This window comes from Crotalus tigris, unplaced genomic scaffold, assembly GCF_016545835.1.
Source record: "Crotalus tigris isolate CLP2741 ecotype Arizona unplaced genomic scaffold, ASM1654583v1 scf7180000024437.13266115, whole genome shotgun sequence".
NCBI classification, from domain to species: domain Eukaryota; kingdom Metazoa; phylum Chordata; class Lepidosauria; order Squamata; family Viperidae; genus Crotalus; species Crotalus tigris.
This window is the reverse complement of record NW_024100606.1, coordinates 5,594,113-5,617,206: the sequence shown is the minus strand read 5'-3', so window position 1 is coordinate 5,617,206 and position 23,094 is coordinate 5,594,113. Positions and strand designations below refer to the sequence as shown.

General features: G+C 34.1%; 2 protein-coding genes and 1 long non-coding RNA gene across 8 annotated transcripts in view; 2 read left to right on the top strand and 1 right to left on the bottom strand.

The window, feature by feature from the left end:
• ANKRD17 (ankyrin repeat domain 17) overlaps nucleotides 1-3,363 on the top strand; it is a 160,978-nt gene extending 157,615 nt beyond the window's left edge. For 5 of the 6 annotated variants that reach the window (XM_039331765.1, XM_039331760.1, XM_039331759.1 and 2 more), the window contains 3 exons: nucleotides 1,181-1,359; nucleotides 1,876-2,040; nucleotides 2,782-3,363. In XM_039331765.1, the coding sequence (XP_039187699.1) occupies nucleotides 1,181-1,359; nucleotides 1,876-2,040; nucleotides 2,782-2,841 (404 nt within the window). In that variant the 3' untranslated portion in view covers nucleotides 2,842-3,363. Of the gene's footprint in view, nucleotides 1-1,180; nucleotides 1,388-1,875; nucleotides 2,041-2,781 lie in introns of those variants that run through there. The other variant, XM_039331761.1, reaches the window with a different exon arrangement.
• A 358-nt stretch (nucleotides 3,364-3,721) lies between these two features.
• LOC120302809 lies at nucleotides 3,722-20,271 on the bottom strand. Its single transcript, XR_005555224.1, has 2 exons — nucleotides 20,154-20,271; nucleotides 3,722-5,812 (listed from the first exon to the last, which is right to left on the bottom strand). It is a non-coding gene; the product is annotated as an uncharacterized LOC120302809 (long non-coding RNA).
• Nucleotides 19,822-23,094, top strand: part of LOC120302807 (cytochrome c oxidase assembly protein COX18, mitochondrial) — a 35,154-nt gene continuing 31,881 nt past the window's right edge. The window contains exons 1-3 of the mRNA XM_039331766.1: nucleotides 19,822-20,299; nucleotides 21,082-21,182; nucleotides 22,373-22,536. Of these exons, the coding sequence (XP_039187700.1) occupies nucleotides 19,958-20,299; nucleotides 21,082-21,182; nucleotides 22,373-22,536 (607 nt within the window). The 5' untranslated portion in view covers nucleotides 19,822-19,957. The remainder of the gene's footprint in view (nucleotides 20,300-21,081; nucleotides 21,183-22,372; nucleotides 22,537-23,094) is intronic.

Here is a 23,094-nt window from a genome sequence, read left to right as displayed (position 1 = left end):
ATGGGAAATGTAAAAATATTGGGAATGAAATGTCTGGGCTCTTAAATGTAACGTAACTTTGGGAAACTCATAACTGACAAGAATATTTTGAGTACTGATGGGAAATTTAAATAAGAGCTTGAAAAACAGGGTCTTCATTGATTCAATAAGAAGACCTTAATTGCAAATACAACTGAAACATAAGCTGGTTAAAAAAAATGTTATATACTAATATTATTGTTATTTGTACACTAGAAAAATTTCTATATCTAATTTTGTATGTATCAGTAGTACCAAGAACTGTATTTGCTTAATGCTGGTAAAATGAGAATATTACTGGAAGAAGAGAGGGTCAAGGAAGTGTATTACTATCTAACATGTTAACTATGGAATTATAAAAATTAATTACTATTAATCATTGTTAAATATTGGAACCCAGACAACACATTGTTTACCAAGCACCAAAGATTGTTACTGTAAAAAACCAGTATATATAAAAAGATATTGTAAAATTTGGTGCAGTGCCATACTGACAGCATCATCTACCAATCTATTTGTGTGGTACGCAAATTGCAAAGTGTCTAGCAATGGATCTGTAAACCTTTTCAGGTGGGCCAACATTAATCTTTTGAAGGTTTTCATGACTACAGATATCAGTCATTCCTTGATGGAGGACTACAGATATCAAGTCATTCCTTGATGGAGGACTTCTTTGGCACTGGGATGATAGTAGAGTGTTTGAAGCAAGAAAGGACATCACATATCTCCAGTGATTTTAATGCAGGTGAAGATGAGGGCCAGTTGATCAGCACAGACTTTCAAGAAAGAAGGAATTCGCCTGTCTGGTGCTGGTGCTATTCTAGACTTTTGTCTGTGAACTAAACCTAGGACCTCTTTTTCTAGAATCACCACGGGTGAGAAGGGCTCAGAGGGATGGAGTCAGGTGTAGGAAACTTGGCTGTTGTTGGTATATCTGAGATGGAGAAGGTAGCGGTAGTTGACAGTGGTCCCTCTCATGGTTGTTTAATTATGCCCTGCTTTAAAAGCTTAACTTTTAAATCTTACTGTGACATATTATTTGCAGCTAAATAAGCAGAGTGCCTTTTTCTTTAGTTTTTTAGATCATGGTATAGATTATATTAGAAACTCAGTAGTAAGGTAAGTAAGAATATATTAATAGTTATACTTTTTTTCTTTCTAGATAAAGTAGATTGGTGTCAAAGTGGAATGGGAAACCATATGATTCACAGGCCAATGTCTGATCCAGGATTATTCTCACAACATCAAGCAATGGAGAGAGACAGCACAGGAATTGTAACTCCTTCTGGTACATTCCATCAACATGTTCCTGCAGGATACATGGACTTCTCTAAAGTTGGGGTAACCTAACATTTAGATGATTGGCCAGGTTTTTATTTTTTTAATGTTTTTTTCTGTTTAAACATAAACAAATTTTAAGTTTCATTTGATTTTACTATAACAATTACTATATCCTTTTTTGAGTTTTCTATTGTGTCTAGAAAAATCCTGAATAGCTAAGAAATTACTATATATCAATTACTTATTTAAATATTTCTTAGATATTTTGTCTTCTATTCTTTATTTATGGAATTAGATTTTGGCCCTCTTACATGTATCAATAAGTAATTTTATAAAACATTCTCATATATGGATATATCTATTTTTACAATTTTGTATACTGCCTCAGTTGCAAAATTGGGAGACATTCTTAGGAATTCTCATGTTTTTAGCACATGTAATATAAATTAAGAACGTTAAATTGAAGATAATTTATAATACAAACTTCTCTTAAAATATGCATATATCTAGAACCAGGAATACAATAGCTTTGTGAAGATATATGAATAAAATAATTCATTATTCTGTTCTTGACAGGGCATGCCTTTTTCAGTATACGGGAATGCAATGATTCCTCCTGTTGCACCCATTGCAGATGGTACTGGTGGGCCCATATTTAATGGGCCACATGCTGGTGACCCAACTTGGAATTCATTGATAAAGATGGTTTCAAATTCTGCAGAGACTAATGGCCCCCAGACAGTAAGTTTCAAGGATATTTGAGCTAAGTATTTATGGATATATGTCCCCTTTCAGTATTGGGGAAAAGGGAGGTTTTATCGTTCTCTTTGTCTATAATGCTGCATCAGTGTTACTTTTAGTTTTCCTAATTCCTATAGTTAATAGTATTCCAATGACAGATTGTGGATGACATTTGTATGTGGCACTTAAATTGTCCAAATAGTATTTATATAATTGTACATACAATCTAAAAAATTGAGGCAATTTAGTTTGAACTAATAATGCAGAGTTTTATCAGGCCATTTTGTGTAAGTACATAAAAAGCTCATAGAAGAATGGATATTTAGGGAATAGAATACTCCGAAAGCATAAAACCCTGTAATTTTAGTATTTGATACTTCTTGATTTTGGAGATCTTTATAAATAGCAGCTTTAGGCTAAATGTTAATTTTTTATTGATAATGAATAATGTGTTGAACAGATAAAAGTGGTAATAACATTTCACACAATGATATACAAGCAGTATGCACATGATTCTTAAAATGGATCAAAAGAGCTAGGAACATTCCATATGTTTATATTTTACTTTAAAGAGTAACAAGTTGAGATAATATTTTACATATGTCAAATGGGAATTAAACAATTATATATGTATGTATGTACGTCTCTCTCTGTATGTGTGTGTGTGTATGAATGAATGACAGTGAATATATGAGACAAAGAAAGCTCTGCATAGCTTAACACTTCTATTCTCCTCCCCAGGTTTGGACAGGAACATGGGCACCACATATGAGCAGTGTCCATATGAACCAGCTTGGTTGAATGCAGATCACTTTTGATAGCCTGAAGATTTCTTTTTGGCTTAGAGGAGACTACAGATGGCAAAAGCAGTTCTCCTCAGCTTTCAGATTATTCTTTGATTGTATTGGACTGAAGTGTGTAGGCTTTTCAGAACATATTGACACTTTTCTGTGAACATTATGTCTGTTCATTGCCTTTCACTACGTGGTTCATCTTAGCCTCTCTTAGTTTCATTTTCTTTCGCCCTTGATTATTATTAATTTTGGACATAATTTTTTATTGAGGCTGTTCTTTGGCTGGTTGGTTTTTAGTATTGTAAGCTGCTTCTGGGCATACAAGAAATTTAGCAAAATTATGTAAACTTGATCCTGACGTTTTAGAATGGCAGATAAATGTACAATTGTTTACATAACAGAAATGGCTAAGCAGAAGGTAAATTTTTCCAATATTCAGTATAGAGGCTCAACTTTAATGTGACAGATGTATCTTCATATACAGCAGTCTGGATGTTTTCTTCATACATTAAAATATTAATAAGCATTACTTTTCTAGTTGTGTAATTTTAAGTATGCATAAAATGGGCATTATTTTTTAATTTCTTCCATAATCTTATGTTTATACAATGAGATTTGGTATTTATTCATTATAAATTTAATTTTAATGGAATATGACATTTATGCAAAATTCTTCTTGAACAAGACAACAATATAAATACAGATACTTAATCATTATATTTAGGCACTTCCAAAGTTCCCCCCTTCAATATTATTAATACATTTCAATGTTAAGATATAGAGTCTAACAAGATTACTACAAAGATGGGTTAATAAAATTACTGTCTGCAACTAGTTTGAAAATACTCCTCCTTAGTTTTCTGTTCTCTGTCAGTTACTTGCAATGATTTTTTTTTATTCAGTCAGAATGAATTGACCATTGTTTTCTGCTAAGAACTTTATTGATAGAAATGGCTCAAATTTAGAAGATACTGAATTATCATGCCAAGGGAATAATCTATTCTGAAATTATCAAAATGTATAATGTGACCCTGGATTACTTCCACTGCTAAAACAGGGGTCTTCAAACTTGGCCCTTTTATGATTTGTGGACTTCAACTCCCAGAAGTCCTCAGCCAGGCATGCTGGCTGAAGAATTCTGTGAGTTGGTCCACAAGTCATAAAAGGGCCAAGTTTGAAGACCCCTGAACTAAAAGATGGCACAAAAGAAATCATTAGAATACTAATTGGGAAATAATCTCTTCCAATCTAGAACAGATTTTAGAAGTACCTGTGGCAGATGATAATAAGTAATTATAATTGTTACCACCTATCTCAGGTACTTCTAAAATCTAAATGATGGATACATCAATGTGTGGTATGTATTTTTAAATTTTATAAGTTCTATTCATGGCGAGTATGACGTGAGAATACAAAGAGGCCAATGTCTCTTTTCTTTGATAGTTGGGAGAAATGAACTGTGTTGCAGTAGCAGTTGTTTCTCATATGGAATTAACACTGCAAGCTTCTACATATCATTTCAGAAGTGCCATTGAATTTAGTAGGGCTTATTACCACAGAAATAATAGTGTTGATGGCTCAACACAAGATTTACACAAATGAAATTAAGGTTACTTAGACTAGTTCAGTTTTTAGTAAATTCTAAAATTTACTAAAATTTTGTTTCAGGTGTAAAGCCAGCAAGAAAAACGATTTCCCCAAAGAATCCTGCAGCCTTGTTAATGGACATTTAGAAATGTTAAAAGATTCATGAATAAATAAGTTTGTCTGTGTACATGCCCTCGACTGGTGCTCTTAAAATAACCTTTCCATTATCTTTTACTATACCTATTGAAATATTTGAAATTGGTTGTAAAAAAAAGAATGTCTAATCAAATAGCTGTTGATGGAAAGGAGAAAAACATACCAACCTAATTTTCAGCACTTTAATGGGTGGGGGAATAATGCTATTTAAGTATTTTATATAATATTTGCAACAATCTTTAGTTTATGCTTACTACAGTTAATTAGGATTATTGTTGCTTCTTTAAAATAATCCTTCAGCAGAGTAGGTGCTGCTTAGTATTTATTACAATAAAATATATTGTCAGGTTCAGCTAAGTTTCCTAGGATGTGGTTTCTTATTAAAGCAATCTGTATTTTGTTGACTTGAAAGCAAAAATATTAATAGAACAGATTGAAACACTTCATGTCTTGTTTATGAAATAAGCCTTGTCAAATTAAAATACTGGGTGGGTGAATACTAGAAGTCTGTATTAGGAACATTTTTGGAACACTTTTTATATTTCAAATGTAATGCATACTTGACCAATAAAGACAAGGAACATGTTCTTTTTTTGAGACCTTCTAGGTCTTTATTTTGAAATATATCCACAAACTATTTGCAATATATATGGGTAGGTATATATTTACTTAAGTAATAAAATAATTCATGGAACCCTGGCTATAATTCACAGGATTTTAAATATATAAAAGCCATCCTACGCCATTCTTACATAGATCTGAATGCTAGTCTTATCTTAAGTACAGTTCTGGTTATCAAAAATACTTTTATAAGTAATGGATAAACCACAAAGCATGGATGTAATTAAATTAATCATAGTTGCATACAGAAGCAAAACATATTTATTTTCTTTTTGAATTGCAGAACCTCATACCATAATCCCAATTTTATTAATAGAAGTAGCCTAAACATCTTTTTTTTTCAACTTTTGGACAGGCCCTTTTTCTAGGGCTTTCCTTTCTTATATTACTGATAATCTTCCACACTATACAGAAGCAGTTGCACTTGAAATACAGCTTTTAAATAATATTTTCCTCAACAATTCTTGTTGGTCATTTCTTTTCCTCAGTTCTTGAACTTGTGCAGTTTAAACATTTGAGGGTTGATCTTCTCCATAATTCCATACACATATAGTAACACCACCAAGATTGAATAGAGTTTTCAAAATAGCAATGTATTCCTTCTCTACAGAAACCTAAAAAGAAAATAATAAATCTTTAAATATATAGTAAAAGAAATATCCTGCCTTAGCCAAAATACCGTGGGCTGTCTAGTTCCAAGTTAAACTCCTGCTCTCTGAAGCCTTTTGTACAATATGTGCTTTCCCTATGTGCTTTCCATACATATTGATGTCATGATATGCGTGTCAAACTCATAATTGCAACGACACACTCCCTGTGGGAATACTATAATAATAAAACTATTACTGCACAAAATTGAACTAAATCAATTTTTTACAATCTGAAATTTTAGTCATATCTCCACATGTTGACATATCCATAGGCTATTCGAAGAAGCTATTCTGCCCATTCGGATAATCAATTTGGCATAAGCTAATCCATACTCAGACCCTCTTAATCTCACATTATTAGGATGTATTTCTTATATGCTTACAAAATGCTAACACAGACCACAAAGATATTTATTAGAAGGAACACAACTAGATATGCATGAAATCAAGCCATGCTTTAGTTTAGATTCCTGAACAAATGGTCTGGATTTAATGATCTAAATAGCTCCTTCCTAAGAGCATGAAAAATGTTTAAGTTGTATGAATAAAGCTTCATTATTTTAAGGATTCTACATTATAACCATTACTATTACTCATCTTTAGGCACTTTGATAAAATTTAAAATAGCCCACTGTCAATAGGATAGGCAGCAAAGCATAGATGTTTCCAAAGTTTTGTTATAAAGAATTGCCGTGAAGAGGCGACGAGGAAGAAAGAAAGCCTTGGGAGTTTGGAGCAGACGGCAGTCAATCCAAACAAACCAAGGAACCTCTTCAAACAGACAGAAGGCTGCCTGTTGGCATAGGCAGCCTAAGTCATAAGACAACCAGGAAAAAAGCGAAGAACCCCGCAGAATGCTGCCAAACAACTAATAGTCAACAACATGCTGAGAACTGGGTGAGACTGTTTCTTTTATTCCTCTTCCTTATGGTCTTGGAAATAGAGATCCCCTAATTAGATAAAATTTCCAAAGCAAAGACCCCAGGAAGATTTGAGAAAAAGGGAGTTAAAAGCAGTGAAAAATTATAAATGGAATGAAATTAAGGAATACAGAAGAATATATAAAAATGGAATTGGGACTGATTTAAAGAAAAATTGGTTAACTCTTACCACGTGAGAAATCCTTTTATATCTAATTTCTATGAGGGAAAAAAAGTTTAAACCTGGATATAGGCAACACAGTAAATAAGGACATCTAGTGGTAAAAGGAGATATTACAACTACTAAAATACTAAAAGAACTAGAGAAGCTCTTGACCTTGAAACACCTGGTATAAACAAAAGAATCTTATGTGACTATGCTAGAAAAGACTTTCTACAATCATATCTTTTGACCCTGTATATAACTACAATAGAAATTATTTGGAAACAGAAGGCTTTTTACATTTTTAAATTAACTGGAACATTTGGATTAGCCTAAAGCAGTTGGCTTGTTTCACGGTTGGATTATAGACTAAGGCAATTGGCTTTTTTTCCTTTTGCTTTTTCTCCTTGTGGATTTACAAACTTACTCAATTGAAAAATGAGTGCACCAAAACTCACTAAAATTACAAAAAAAACCCAAAAACCCTCTTCTGCACCTTCTGGTGGAACATCCAGCCCAGCAAGTCAGGGATCTATTGAAACAACATTGCAAGAAAAAACAAACTGCTCACAAAGAGATGCAAGCCACACTACAGCTAATTCAAGAATCAACAGAAAAATCACGAAGAGAGAAAAAACAACTTAGATAAGCTAAATGAGCAAATGCTGGATATAAAGGCACAATTTGATGATAAAAAATGGAGGCATTAATGGAAGAAAATGAAAGATTAGAACAAGCAAATCAAAGCTTACAGGGAGCAATTGCAGCCATGGAAATGGAGAAAGCTGTATACTACTAAGATTCCAAAATATACCTGAAATGAGGAAGATATAGCAAAAGTGATTATTAATCCATTAGTGGAGGCTCTAAAAACAGCGAAGATAGAAATGGAAATAGATGAAATATTTTGAATGAATTCAAGCTACACGAGGAAATACAAATTATCCAGAGAAGTCCATGTAAGATTTATAAAGAAAACAATAAGAGATGAGATACTGAGAAGAATTAGACATGAATCATTACAATATAAAAACAAAGAAATTGTGGTGTTGAAGCAGATCCCTAAGAGAATAAGAGACACCCGAAGACAATATCACTTCTTGACTACAAAGTTAAACTTTAGATGGTTAGTGCCAGAAGGGATCTTAATCAACTGGAACAATACAAGATATCAATTGGGTTCAGTTTCGAAGGCAGAAGACTTTGATGAAAGAAAAAGCATTCCTGGATGAAAGAGTACAACACAAACAAGAGGATAGAAAAGACCAGAAGCAGACAGAACAAACAACAGAGGAAACAACTATACAAATAGAAAGAGAGAAGGGGAAGCCAGATCAAGAGGGTGAGGGAATAGCAAGAGAACAGAGGACCGTGAGATCAACAAGACCTAAAAATAAGTAAACAAAATGGAGAAAGAAAACAGATTTTTTTTTCAGTGAACATAAATGGACTGAACTCCCCATCAAAAAGAAACATTTTTTAAAAAAAATTACAGAAATTAAATATTGATATAATTTGTTTGAAAGAGACACATATAAAAAAAACAACACTACAAATTTTGGGAATATCCAAAAACTGGGAAACTCTGTTATGCATCAGCATAACAGAAAAAAAGAATAGCTGTATACATCAAAGAGACAATAGACTATAAAATGATTTATTCAGATGAAGAATTGTGATGGTTGAAATATTTTTACATCAAAAACAAATACTTTTGGTAGTAATATATGAACAAAATAATAAACAAGAAAATTTTTTATCAAAATCTTCATAGAAAAATAGTAGAAATGGAGTATCAAGATATTTGTCTAGTAGGAGATTTCAAGCAATAGTAGATGGGACATTGGACTATAAAAGTAGCAAAACAGGAAAAAAGTGGAAGAAAAAGATTACTTGTCTTTTTTTAATATGATAGAGGAAATTGGACAAGATATTTGGAGAGAAACTAATCCAGAAAAACTACAATACACATTCTATTTGAATAGCCATAAATCTTGGTCCAGAATTGATATGATTTGGATGATGCCTGAATTAAGGACCAATATGCAAGAGATTTGAGATAGAATTAGGCACATGGGCAGACCATAACTCTTTAAAAATGACATGGAAAGGAATACAAAAAAACTAAGATGGACCTTGAACCAATCCATATTAAAAGAAAAAGAATTTATAGAACTAGCAACAAAACAAATGGAGTTCTTTAAGGAAAATAAAAAGAAGATACAACATTACAAAATGTATGGGATACAGCCAAAGCATATTTTAGAGGTGTAGCTATAACATACATGGCGGAAACAAACAAACAAAAAAAAAGACAACAACATATACTGTTAAGGGAAGAATTTAAAAAATTAGAATTAGAACTACAAATAAATCCACAAAAGAAAATACTGAAAAAACAAATGGAAATAATAAAACATAAATTAAATTTAATGGAGTCAGAAAAATTGGCACAACGAATTAAACAGAGCAAAACATTTTTTTTTCAAAAATGCAAATAAACCAGGAAGATGGTTAGCCTATAAACTTAAAAAACAGGAGAAAAAACTGATAATAGATGAAAAAGGCTGTTTACAATTAAAAATGAAGAAATAAAAAAGATAATTAAAGAATACTATGAGAAACTGTATGATATAGAACAAATTTCATGGGAGAAAACGATTCAATATATGGAAAAAATAATTTACCAAAAATCTCAGAAAACTTTAAAATTATGTTAAATGAAAAAATAACAATGATGGAATTGACAGCGGCTATAAGAAGACAAAAAAATGAAAAAACATTGGGACCAGATGGGCTACCGGAAGAGTTGTATAAATGCCTACAAGATACACTAAGTGCACCGTTGAAAGATATGTGTAATGAATTTTTGTTGGAGGCTAAACTCCCAAATACATGGACAGAAGCAAATATTACTTTAATACCGCATTTCCCCGAAAGTTAGACCCAGCCCAATAGTAAGCTCTAGCTTGATTTTGGTGGGGGGGTGGGCCTAATATAAGCTCTACTCCAAAACTAAGCCCTAGTTTTAGGGTGAGTGCACCACTAAAAATCAAGCTAGGGCAGAGGTAGAAGGGGTGAACCTACCCCAAGCACCCCAGACCTGCTCACCTTACCAGTAGGACCACCGCAGCCAGGCCTCCCATGCCCTGAACCTATCGTGCCACTGCTTGACTTCTGCAGCCAGTTGCTACCACCTGTGGCCTGATGCCATGTGGCGCATTGCGCCTTTGCTCCTCCCAGGACACTGCATGGGGCTTCAGACCGCTTCTGTAGCTCACACACTTTGGGCTGCTTCCGATGCTTGTGCAGCACTTCAGGCTGTTTTTGCTGCCCAAAGTGCACAAGCAACAGAAGCGGCCCAAAGCACTGTGCAAGTGGAAGCAGCCTGAAGTGCTGCGCAAGCAGCGGAAGCAGCCCAAAGCGCCATGTGGCGTCCTGTCGGGAGGAGCAGCAGTGGTGCAATGCACCACATGGCATCCAGATGCAGTGTCAGCAAATGACTGCAGAAGTCAAGCAGCAGTGCGACAAGTGTTGGGGCATGGGAGGCTTGGCTGCAGTGGTCCTAAGGTAGGACATTCTCTGAAATTAAGACCTAGTGCCTCTTTTGAAGGAAAAAAAAAACATATAAGACTGGGTCTAAATTTTGGGGAAACATAGTACCAAAAGAAGACTCAGATTTGACACAGATAACAAATTACAGGCCGATATTACTAAATGTGGACTATAAAAATTTTACTTCAATAATAGCGGAGAGACTGAAAAGATTTCTAACTGAATTTATACATCCAGATCAAAATGAATTTCTACCAAAGAGACAAATCAAAAACAACCTAAGAATTATAATGGACATATTGGAATATTATGAAATGCATCCAGGAAAACAACAGGCACTAGTATTTCTAGATGCTCAAAAGATATTTGATAAGAGGAGTATCTGGTGACATCACTGAAGAATAGACTCAGGGAATGATTCTCCTCTCCCCAGGTCCGATTTTCGCCTGCCGATGGGTCCAAAAGGACTGAAAGTTGCCCCGAAGAGGTGAAGCTTCGTAGACTGGGTCAGTGGTAGCCGGCTCGCTGGATCTGAAGGAGCCCTCGGAATTGGCAGAACAAAAGGCGGACCACATTTATGCAGTTTGCCATTACCAGCTGATCGTTGGAGATGAAGAAGCTTAGAGCGGCAGCAAACAGCTGAGTGGGTGAGAATACTTTTTCCTTTCTCACTAGAAAGTGGATTCCTGTTAGGCAAATAGCTCTTTTACAGCTTGAGAGAGAAGCTGTTACTTTTAGGGAGGGGGTGGAATTTTTTCTCCCCCCCCCCGTTCTGAATTCAAGCGGCGGTTTAAGCTTTTTGGCAAATTAAAAAAATTCTATATTTTAAAGCTGTCTGAAGCTTAAGATAAATTTGGGATGCTCCTGCTTTTATAGAGATTTTTTTGTCTTTGTTCTTTGTAGAAAAGCCACTACAATTTTTACTTTTTTAAACCTTTTAAATTTTTACTTTTACTTTAGACCATCTTTTTTTCTCTTTTCTTTTCCCCCCTTTAAACATGCTGGGAAAGGATACGTAGTGTCACCTTGTGGTTACATTGAGAACTATGTCCACTTTCCCTTGAGTGGAGCTTATTCAGATTAGAATTTTGGCTGCATGCCCAGACATTGTTTATCTGAAAGTCCTTGAAACTGCTGGAGAAAAGACTTTCTTTTGGTTTACTTGGCTTAATAAAATAGACTATATCTATAAACAAATAGTATATGGAGCCATCTGACTTCCCTGGATTATAAACACTGTGTGCTTTGGAACTATAACAAGCTGTCCTAGAAGAACTGAAAGTTAAGAAATTTCCTAGAACAAAATTTGGTGGATTATAATTTTGACATTTTTGCTTTTTCTTTTATTTTTTATTTTTCCATTTTTATTTTTGGAGTATTTTTCCTTCTCTTTTTTTCTCCCTTCTTTTTGCCCTGTTGCTATTTTTACTTTTACTTTTTATTTTCAACTATTTTTATGGATTTCCCCTCCTAACTAATAGAAGCCTATTGGATTATAAAAGCTGGCCATTTGGCTACCTGGTGGATTACAATATAAGAAGTAAAGACAAAGATGAGTGCTTTAAATCTATCTAAACTTGGGAAAAAGGATCTTCTGCCCCTGCTTCGACTTCTGCAAGTCCAGTATATGAGAAATCAATTACGACAATGCTGCAGCAAGAAAAGATAGATGTTCACCAAAAAGATACTCAGGCAATTTTGCAAGCAATTGCAGTTCAGATGGCAACTTCGATGAAAAATCATGAAGAGTTGAAAAATGACCTTGACAAAATGAATAAAAAATTAACAATATAGATTCCCAAATTGAAAATTTTAAGATATGATTACAGACAATCAGCAAAGAATTCAAAAAATGGAGAATTGGAAGACTCATTGGCGGCTATAGAAATGGAAAAGACCTCATATCTTCTAAGATTCCAAAATATAATAGAAGACAAAGAAGAGGATCTCTTAGATTTGATAACTGAGTTACTGGTAGATCCTCTAGGAATGGAGAAGATCCAAATGGAAGGAGAATTGTATCAGGTCTATAGTCAATTCAAACTATGCTAGAAGAAATAAAGTGCCCAGAGAAGTCCATGTTAGAGGTCTTAAAAGATCCACAAGAGATGAGATTCTGAGAAAAGTAAGAGATCAACCGTTAAAATATAAAGAAAAAGAAATAGTTCTCAAACAAATTCCTAGAAGGGTAAGAGAGGCCTGAAGAGACTATCAGTTTTTAACCAGGAAATTGGCTGAAAAAGGAGTGAATTTTAGATGGTTGATTCTAGAAGGGATCTTAATCCACTGGGACACGAAAAGATAGACTAGACACACCACTTAAAGCATTGGAGTTTTTTGAGCACCACAAAGCATTTTTGGAAAAAGGTGATCCTGAACCTAAGACTGGACTTAAATTACCAAAATCTTTGTATAATGGGAGACTTTAATGCAACAGCAGATGCGACTTTGGATTATAAAAGCCATAAGCAAGGGAGAAAAGGAGGAAATATACTACCTAAAGCGTTCTCAAAAATGATAGAAGAATTGTGTATCCAAGACATATGGAGAGAAAGAAACTCAGAAAAACTACAATATACATTTTATTCAAATAGACATAAATCATGGTCTAGAATTGATATGATATGGACATATTTGGACTTGAAAATGATAATACAAGATGCGGAGATAGAAACTAATGTTTGGGCAGACCACAACCCAATAAAAATGACCTGGAAAAGAACTAAGAAAAAACTAAGATGGTCTCTGAATAAATCCATATTGAAAGAAAAAGAATTCTTGCAACTAGCGACAAAGGAAATGGATTTTTTTAAATAAACAAGAAAGAAGAAACATCCCTTCAAAATGTATAGGACACGGCCAAAGCATATTTCAGAGGGTTGGCTATAACTTATGCTTCTAAAAAGAATAAAGAAAAGAAATGACTATAGTTAAAGCTGAGAGAAGAACTTAAAAAATTGGAACTAGGGTTACAAACAGACCCACAAAAGAAAGTGCTCAAGAAACAAATGGAGATAATAAAGCATAAATTAAACCTGGCTGAGATGGAAATAATGGTTCAACAGATTAAACAGACTAAACAGAATTTCTTTAAAAATGCTAATAAGCCAGGGAGATGGTTAGCATATAGATTGAAGAAAGAAAAAGAAAAAAGAATGATAAATAAGCTACAAGATTCAAAAGGAGAATTACAGTTCCAAAATGATGCAATGAAAAAAATTATTAAAGATTACTATGAGATACTTTATAAGGCAGAGGAAGTTCCTAAAGAAAAAATAGTTGTACTTAAAAAAAGCAGACTTGCCAAAAATCCCAGAGAATATTTGAAATATACTAAATGGAAAAATATTAATGATGGAGATTATATAAGCCATAAAAAGGCAAAAAAGGATAAGACTCTGGGCCGAGATGGACTTCCCGCAGAATTTTATATAGCATTACAAGATGTATTAAGCCTGACTTTGAAACTGTGTAATGAAATCTTTTTGGAGACTAAAATACCAAAGTCGTGGACTGAAGCTAATATTACCTTAATACTTAAAGAAGATACTGACCTCATACAAATAAAAAACTATAGACCAATATCGCTATTAAATGTGGATTATAAAATCTTTGCTTCGATAATGGCAGAAAGAATTAAGAAATTTTTGACTGAATTTATATACATAGAACAAGTAAAAGAAACAACATGGGCAAAAAACTTTGTATATTCTATAAATTTGGAAGACTGGCAAAAATTATGGGATAGAAATATTAAATTTGCTAAAGCAGTCTCATATAAAGAAAATTTGTATAAAATGTTTTATAGATGGCATATAACACCAGTAAGATTAGCGAAAATGTTTAAAAATACTTGAATAATTGCTGGAAATGTAAACAAAGGCCAGGTACTTACTATCCTATTTGGTGGACATGCCCTAAAACAAAAATGTTTGGCTTAAGATACATACATGATTGGAAAAGATTATTAAAAAACAGATTTAAATGAGAACTGTTTTTGTTAGTAATATTAGGACCTAACTATGAGACGGAGAATGAATATTTAATATGCATGTAGTGACAGCAGCCAGAATAGTATTTGCCAAATACTGGAAAAGTGAAAACTTACCAACTGAAGAGACTTTAATTAAGAAAATCTTAGAATGTGCAGAAATGGATAGATTGACTTTAGAGATTAAAGATTCAGTTTACTTTAGAACATGGGATAACTTTTACCAATGGTTAGGAAAACGAACTAGTGAGAAACAAATGTGATATGTTATTTTGAATATATATTAGTAAGAAGAATGATATGCATTGATTGATACTATTTATGATTATTGTTTATTATACTTACTACAGTTATCTATCACTATATCAACTATTGTTAATTGAACATATGTATCCGGACAATAGTCTGTTTGCTAAAGATTGAAAATGTTATTGGGGGATAACCCCAATATTGATCCCAACACTGTCCTAATCCCAATCTTGATCCCAACCCCACCCTAAATCTTAATCCCTATCCTGACCCTATTTTATCCCCAAACCTATAAAACTCAATAAAACCTTTAAAAAAAGACATTTGGTAATGTTTCCTGGTAATTTATGACTCAAGAACTAAAAACAATGAACTTTGGACAAAACTTTATAAATATGATTGAAACAATATACAAACAAACAGCAAAAGTAATTGTAAATGGAGACTATACAGAGAATTTTGAGATAAGAAAAGGTACAAAACAAGGATGTCCACTATCTCCATTGTTATTTATCCTAACTTTGGAAGCTTTAAATAGAAATATTAGGCAAGATACGGAAATTAAAGGACTAGAAAAAAGGGTGAAACTTACAAACTGCAAGCATTTGCAGATGACTTAGTATTCATCCTAGAACAGTGGTGGCGAACCTATGGCATGGGTGCCAGAGGCGGCACTCAGAGCCCTTTCTGTGAGCACACGCGCCATCACCCCAGTCCTAGGCCTTCAGCTGGGTTTTATAAAACCTTTTCACTTTAGTCCTCCACCGCCGCGTACAAAAAAAAAAGAAGGTTCAATCAATCAGTTAATTTCAACTTCTTGGGGGGGGGGGAGATCTTGTAAAGTTGGAATTGATTGATTGAACCTTTTAGTCCCACCCAGTCTGCTGTTACCATTGAAGCCACATCCACCCAATGGCCATGCCCACCCAGCACCCAACGATGCATAAGTGGGTTTTGGATTGCAGTTTGGGCACTCAGTCTCTAAAAGGTTCACCATCACTGTCCTAGAAGAACCTTTAGAAATGATTCCTAAATTATTGAAAAAGATAAAACAGTATAGAGAGATAGCAGGACTGGAAATAAACAGAGAAAAAACTAAAGTGATAGTAAAAAATCTCACAGATAAACAAACAAAACCCCAAATGTCATAAAAATTGAGTTACAAATAGTCAAAAAGGTTAAATACTTGGGAATATATCTAACAGCAAGATGTTCAACGATAAAAGAAGATAACTATATAAAATTACTGAATCAAATAAAACTGGACCTGGAAAAATAGAAAACTTGTAATTGTCGATGTTAGGAAGAATTGCTATGGTAAAAAATGAATATATTACCAAAAATATTGTTTTTATTCCAAACGATACCTATAAAACTAGAGAAATTTTTTTGAAGATTTAAATTCACTGATTTTGAAATTTATTTGGCAAGGAAAGAAAGCTAGAATCAAACTGAAAATGTTACAAGATGCTAAGGAAAATAGAGGTTTTGGCTTGCCAGAATGGGTTTTATATTATCAAGCATCTGTACTAACATGGGTAAAAGAATGGATAACTCTTAGAAATAAAAGTTTGTTATATTTGGAGGGTCATGATTTACAACTTGGTTGACACGCTTTCTTATGGTATGGAAAAAATAAAATTCATAAGTATTTTCAAAATCACTATATAAGAAACGTATTATTACTAATATGGGAAAAAATAAAATGTAAAATATACTTGAAAATTCCAGGATGGCTTTCAATAATGGAAGCATCTGTACATCCAAACTTAGTTTCAAGAAAATATGGACGTATAGAGATATTCTAAATTCTGAAGGGAATTTAAAATCTAAACAGGAGATGGAAAATCAGGGTATTGATCTATCATGGTGGGCATTTTTACAAATGCAAGTTAGATACAATAAAGATGTTAAACTGTACGGATTTTATAAAGAGCAGACCTTGTTTGATTTGATATTATGAGAAATTAAGAAAACCTATAACTTTTTTTGAATTTGAAAATGGAAAATGAACAAGTTAAAGAAACAATGATAACATGGGGAAAGAATTTTGGATATAATATAGATTTAGAAAAATGGCAAAATTTATGGGAAAGAAATTATAAATTGACAATGTCAACTTCTTACAAAGAAAATCCATATAAAATGTTTTATAGATGGCCATCAGCAAGATTAGCAAAAATGTTTAAAAATATGTCAGATAGATGTTAGAAATGCAAACACAACTCAGGTACTTATTATCATGTATGGTGGACATGTGTTAAAGCAAAGAGGTATTGGACAAAAATACATACTTGGCTAGAAAAGATGTTGGGAAAACATATAGATTTTAAACCTGAACTTTTTTATTAGGTATAACGCCAGAAAAGATTGATAAAAAAGTAAATACTTGATTCTACATGTGATAACACAGGCAGGAATCATATTCGTGCAACACTGGAAAAATGACGAAATACCACCAGAGGAAGAAATAATTAAAAATATACTAGAATGTGCGGAAATGGACAGACTTACTTTGAGATTGAAAGAAATAGAAGAAACAGAATACTTTCAAACTTGGGATTTATTTTATCAATGGTTGGAGAAAAGAATAAAGTATTAGGAATTAAATGTATATGAATCAATGATAAACTCAGACAACACATTTGTTGAATAAGTACTACTGAATTGTATGAAAAAGTTAATAAAAACTTTATAAAAAAAAGGAATTACAATTATTGGAATCCAGAAGAGCCTTCTCTGCCGCAGCACCTGCCCTTTGGAAAATCCTGCCTCCAGAGTAATATCTGCCCTCAATCTCCTTTACTTCTGTAGGAACCTAAAGACCTGGCTCTACAAGTTGGCCTGGGGACACAATGGGAGAGTTCAACTCTGGAGGTAGCTACTAGATCAGAGGTCCCCAACCTTTTGGGCACCAGGGACCTGCTACTTGGAGAAAGGTTTTTCTGAGGGGGTGCAGTTTTGTGTGCAGCCTGCATCCTGTGGATGGGGCTTTCCTTGTTTGTGTGGACCGGTTGCTGGCATGCTGCAGCCCAGTACTGGTCCATGGACCGGGGGTTGGTAACCCCTGTGCTAGACTGCAGACTCCAACTCCCCACATGCCCATTTTTTTTTACTATTCATATTGATGGGTTTTCTTTGTTTTCTTTATTATATTTTTTATTTTATTGTTCTATTACTTATCTTTACTTTCACTTTGTTTAAACTTCTTTTTTATGTCTTCCTTTTTTATTGTAAGCCACCTAAAATGGCCCTATAGTGACACAAGTGGTAAATAAATTTTAATAATAAGAACAGAAAAGTGGCATGGGAAGATAAAGTATTATATGGCCAGTACATTAAAAAAACAAACAAACAGGTAAATGGCTAAGTGCAGGAAAGTTGAAGAAAGAGACAGAGGAGCTAATTCTGGCTGCACAAGACCAAGCCTTAAGAACAACTGCAAACAAAGCCAGAATTGAGAAGGCAGCAACAGATAAGATAGGAAGTGCCACCTTGGCAAAAAAGCTGAAGTAACAGTTGATGCAAGAAGATTGCGCAGACTGACTACAAACAATGGTATGACAAAGTAGCAACAATGGTGCATTGGAAGATCAGTAAGAAATACCATTTGCCTGCAAACAGGAATTGGTGGAACCATAAAATAGAGAAAGACATAGAAAATGAAGAATCTAAACTGCTCTGGAATTTTAGAATTCAAACATGCAATTGTTGCATGACACCCCAGCTTTAACAATTATCAATAAGAAAGACAAAATCCATGGCCAGATTCCTGAGTTTTTTTTTATAACATGATTGTTTAAACTAAGCATAAAAATAATATTTTAAAATTATTAAATCTTTTATTCTTTCCAATTCAAATGGTTTAGAAAATTCTAGTAATAACAGTACAATAAAAATTGTTTGATGGTAAAGAAATCAATTACTAAAAATAACTTTCCTGATTTTTTTTCATAGTCAGAGAAATCTGATACAAGATATAATGAATCAGAATTAATTATCAAAGCAACTTCATAATATTGCAATAAACAATATAATTACATATGCTCAGCTCTACAGGTGACCACATCACTGTTTGGTATGACACTGAAATTGCTAGTTTAGTTCAGTACTGACTGAATTTATGTAAATAACAAAATTGAATTTGATTTTGTATTTGAATTTGATATTCTAAAAACATTAAGTCATATGCAAAAATCAGACACATGCCATGAATTGTACATAGACACCTAATGGGAGTGAAATAACTTCCCAGGTTACAATCACTTTTGTAAATAAATGTAAATAAATGCTTGAACTGAAAATATTATTAGTGCTCTTGGATAAGAAAATATCCCCTGCAGTTTACTTGAAAAGCAGAGATCCAGGGAATACCTTTATAATCACAAGCATCCTGATTATCATTGCAACAAAGGCTTATAAATAAAAATGTGCCTAGGCCTATAATTTTTTTTAAATGGCCCTTACTAACATTGCTATCCCTCTGGAAATTATTATGGATGAACTGGTATGATAAGACTCATATAATCTTTTTCTTTTCTGCTTATTTTTGCAAATCAAAGTGCACATCAGCATAGAAAAAAAGGAAGGTTCCATATTAGAAATAGTAATAATCAAATGACTTGATGAAGGGGTTCATCTCTCCTTCCTGCTCATTTCATACAATTTTCCTTGAAGATAACTTTCCGTAGTTTGAGGCTAACGTATAGAGGGGATACTAGATAATATATCGCAGAGAGAGAATCAAAAATGTTCTTTCTTTGATAACCTTCCCTGCAATGTCAGCCTTATTTGGTCTCATTATAAGAAGCCTCGCTTTTTCAAATCAAGGCTATCGGTAAACAATATTTAAGCCCGAGGCCAAAAATATCGCTTTACATTTCTCGTTGAAAAAAATATTTTACCATATTCTTGTCCTTTTAAGAAAAATCCAATCTTTATTTTTTTAATCTAATTATTTAGTCAAATACAATAAAATAGCTCATTCTTCACCCAAAGCGATTCCATGTGCAAAAAAAAAAACAAAAACAGGAAGGAATACACAGGCGCGCACAGCGTCCGCTCAACCAAAGCGCCAAAGACGCCTTCAAAAACCGGAACCGGAACTTTCAAAAGCTAACGCCAATATTTCTCAATCTGAGACATGCGGGCTTCAATTTCTAGATAAATTACCCAATCAAATATTAGCCTAGGCCTTGACGATAGGGGGCATACGCATTCTGACCAGCAATATGGCGTCTTTTGCTGGAGCGAAAATGGCTGTTAGGGTCGTCTACGGGCTGCGCTCCCGCTCCTGCCTCGACCTCCTTTGCCGTTCTGGGGGAGCTCGATTCCTTTGTACGCCCACGCCCGCCGGGGGTGTCGAACAAAGCCACAGAGACCCTTCCTGGGTTGGAACCTGGTATGAGACGTTGTCTTCGTCAGTACCTGTCGCGACGGTAGAATCGGGTTTGATAGCTATGCAGGCCGCATCTGGACTGCCCTGGTGGTCCACGGTCTTAGCAGCTACCGCCATCCTGCGCACTGGCCTCACCCTTCCTCTCAGCGTCTTCCAAAAGCGCGTCGTCGCCAGCGTGAGTTCCAAAATGAGGGGTCGTCACTGAGCATCGGCAGAGGGTTCTTGTCCTAATACAATGTGCTTTTATTTACGAAATGTGGAATTAAAGGAATAGGTGATGCTTCCGAGGAAAGTGGGATGCACGTTTTTTACATTGATTGATATTAAATTATGACAGTATATAAATAGGAGAATTTAGATGTGTAGTCCAGATTCTGCTAAGATCTTTATGTACTTATGAAAATCTGAAAGCACAAAGAGGGTGGTATCTACATGATCATTAATCGGATTCTTTTGGATTTGCGTGCCATGTAAGTACAGTTTGAACTCCTGAACTTCTAATGAGTAACATTCAGTTTGCCTCATCTAAAAATAACAGTATCAAATATATGAAGTGATATGGACATTCCGATGCACTGAGATTTATGGAATATATTTAATTTAATTCAATTATAAAAGCAAGGTCTTTAGTCTGAATAATGTCTGTGCGTCTTCCTTTTCCTTTTTTTATTGTGCACAATACTTTTTCTTAGCATACTGTATTCATCATATTTGTCATTTCCTCCACAAGGCCTTCTACTGTTTCTTATTTTGCCTTTTCATTGTACTTTATGATATACACTAAAGAAGGGAAGATAACCTTAACACAAATCTTGTGAAAAATGTCACATGATGTATAATGTAGTGTTGGTACTGACCTAGAAACGAGGAGACTGGATGAAGCATATATCTTTAGAAGATAATACCTGAGAAAGTGTGTACTTTATATAACTAAGACTTCTATATCTTTTCAGCTAGTTAGAAAAGTTGCAGCCTGAAATTGAATACTTAGCCAAACAGCTCCGTTATGAGGTTTCACTTTCTGCAAAGCAATACCATTGGTCTGAAAAGGAGGCTAGGTGAGATCATTTTAATACTCTGTCTAATAATCCCATAAAATACCAATATATGTTTTTCAGTATTTCATATTTGAATTGGTTATCTGAGATTACAAATTTACATACTTGCAAGGTACTTTACTACATCCTATTATTTGTACAGTAATCCTATTGTAAGTCTCACTCTAGGGCAGTGGTTCTCAACCTTTCTAATGCCGTGATCCCATAATACAGTTCCCCATGTTGTGGTGATCCCCAACCACTTATACATCACCGGGTGCCAGGGGTGTGGCCAAATAAAAGGAGGAAAAAATGGTGGACAGCCTTGTTTGGCGACCCCCGTGAAATGGTCATTCGACCCCAAATGGGGTCCCGACCCACAGGTTGAGAACCACTGCTCTAGGGTTTGGCCTCCTTTTCTATATTTTTCTTTCAACTATTTGTATATTTTCTGATATTTTCTTAGATTTTCATAGAAATCTAAGTAAGTTGTTTCTTCTGATCTTTCCACCTTTATTCAAAATATTTTCTTTACACTCCCATTAACTGTTTCCAAATTTGACTATATATATTGTACATATAATGTACAAAATTCATTTGAAGCATTTGTCCAGTTTTTCTGCCAAAAGTTTCTAAGAGTCACTCTCATATCAATGAAAATTAAAGAATGCAATCTCTGCTTTCAGGTATACAATATAGAAAGCATCTCTTTTAAGAAAAAGAGAGTGAAAAATAAGTTTAGTTTCCAAATTTTACAGTATCTGTTCTTACTGTGAACCAGGAATAAAAATAGAATGTCATTAACCATTATTTCTCTATGAATAATTTAAATCTTGGAGACTTTTTGCTGCCATCCTTAATCTTAACATTTTAAAAAAACAGGTGGTCATGTTGTTATTGAATTATCTCCAGATAATTAGCTGCTCCTAAAAGTCAAATGTTTTCCACAGGTAGTTACATTAAAAATAGTCCAAAATTAATGGTTATATTTCCACAAGGAATAGCTTTAATATAATGTGCTATTCTTTCTTACCTTAGAAACACTGCTAAATTCTAATTCTAAACAATCTCCCTATTGCAACATTTAAAGTCAAGATAGGCTTCACTTGCTCTGTACTGAAGTTCTGTTGAACTCGGTATAAGTAACCACTTTAGTTCATGGACTGTGCTGTTAATCTATAATATTATCTTTTATTTGTCTTTCCATCCAGGGCATGCTACAGGAGAAATATAAAAAGAATAGTTTCAGAGTTATATATTCGAGATAATTGTCACCCTTTCAAGACAACCCTGCTCATATGGGTACAAATTCCAATATGGGTCTTTGTTTCCATAGCTTTGCGTAACTTAAGTACTGGCAGAGGAGATTCTGAAGGTAACAGTTTTGTAGTACTACTTTAAATATATTGTGTTTTCTGAAAATCTTTTCTGTGATTTATGTTCTTAAAAGAAACATTTCAGACTTAAGATTTTTTTTAGCTTTGCCATTAAATATTTTTTATTCTGGGGATGATTACAGCAAGTATAATTAATTAAGCTGGTATACTGTTTGATTCGCAGTGACTAAGTAGTTCATAATAGCCAAATAAAGACATAATAAAATGGCAAATATGACAGATGGAATGAAGCAGGGAATCCTTCACTCCTTCATTCTCACCAAAACTTGGTGAAAAGCCAGGATGTCACCAGTCTTCTGAACAATAGTAGAGAGGTCCATCCAAATCTTTTGGGGGGGGGGCTCATTCCAGAGACAGAATAATGTAGAGAAAACATACTTCCTGAGTCCTTTTAAATGGAAGCTGGAGCATAGCAACTCTGCAAGATCAAAGTGGTCAGAGGCCACTTTGGGAGGAGGCAATCCCTCAGGAAACCAGACCTTATGCCAGTGATGGCGAACTTTTTAGAGACCAAGTGCCCAAACTGCAACCCAAAA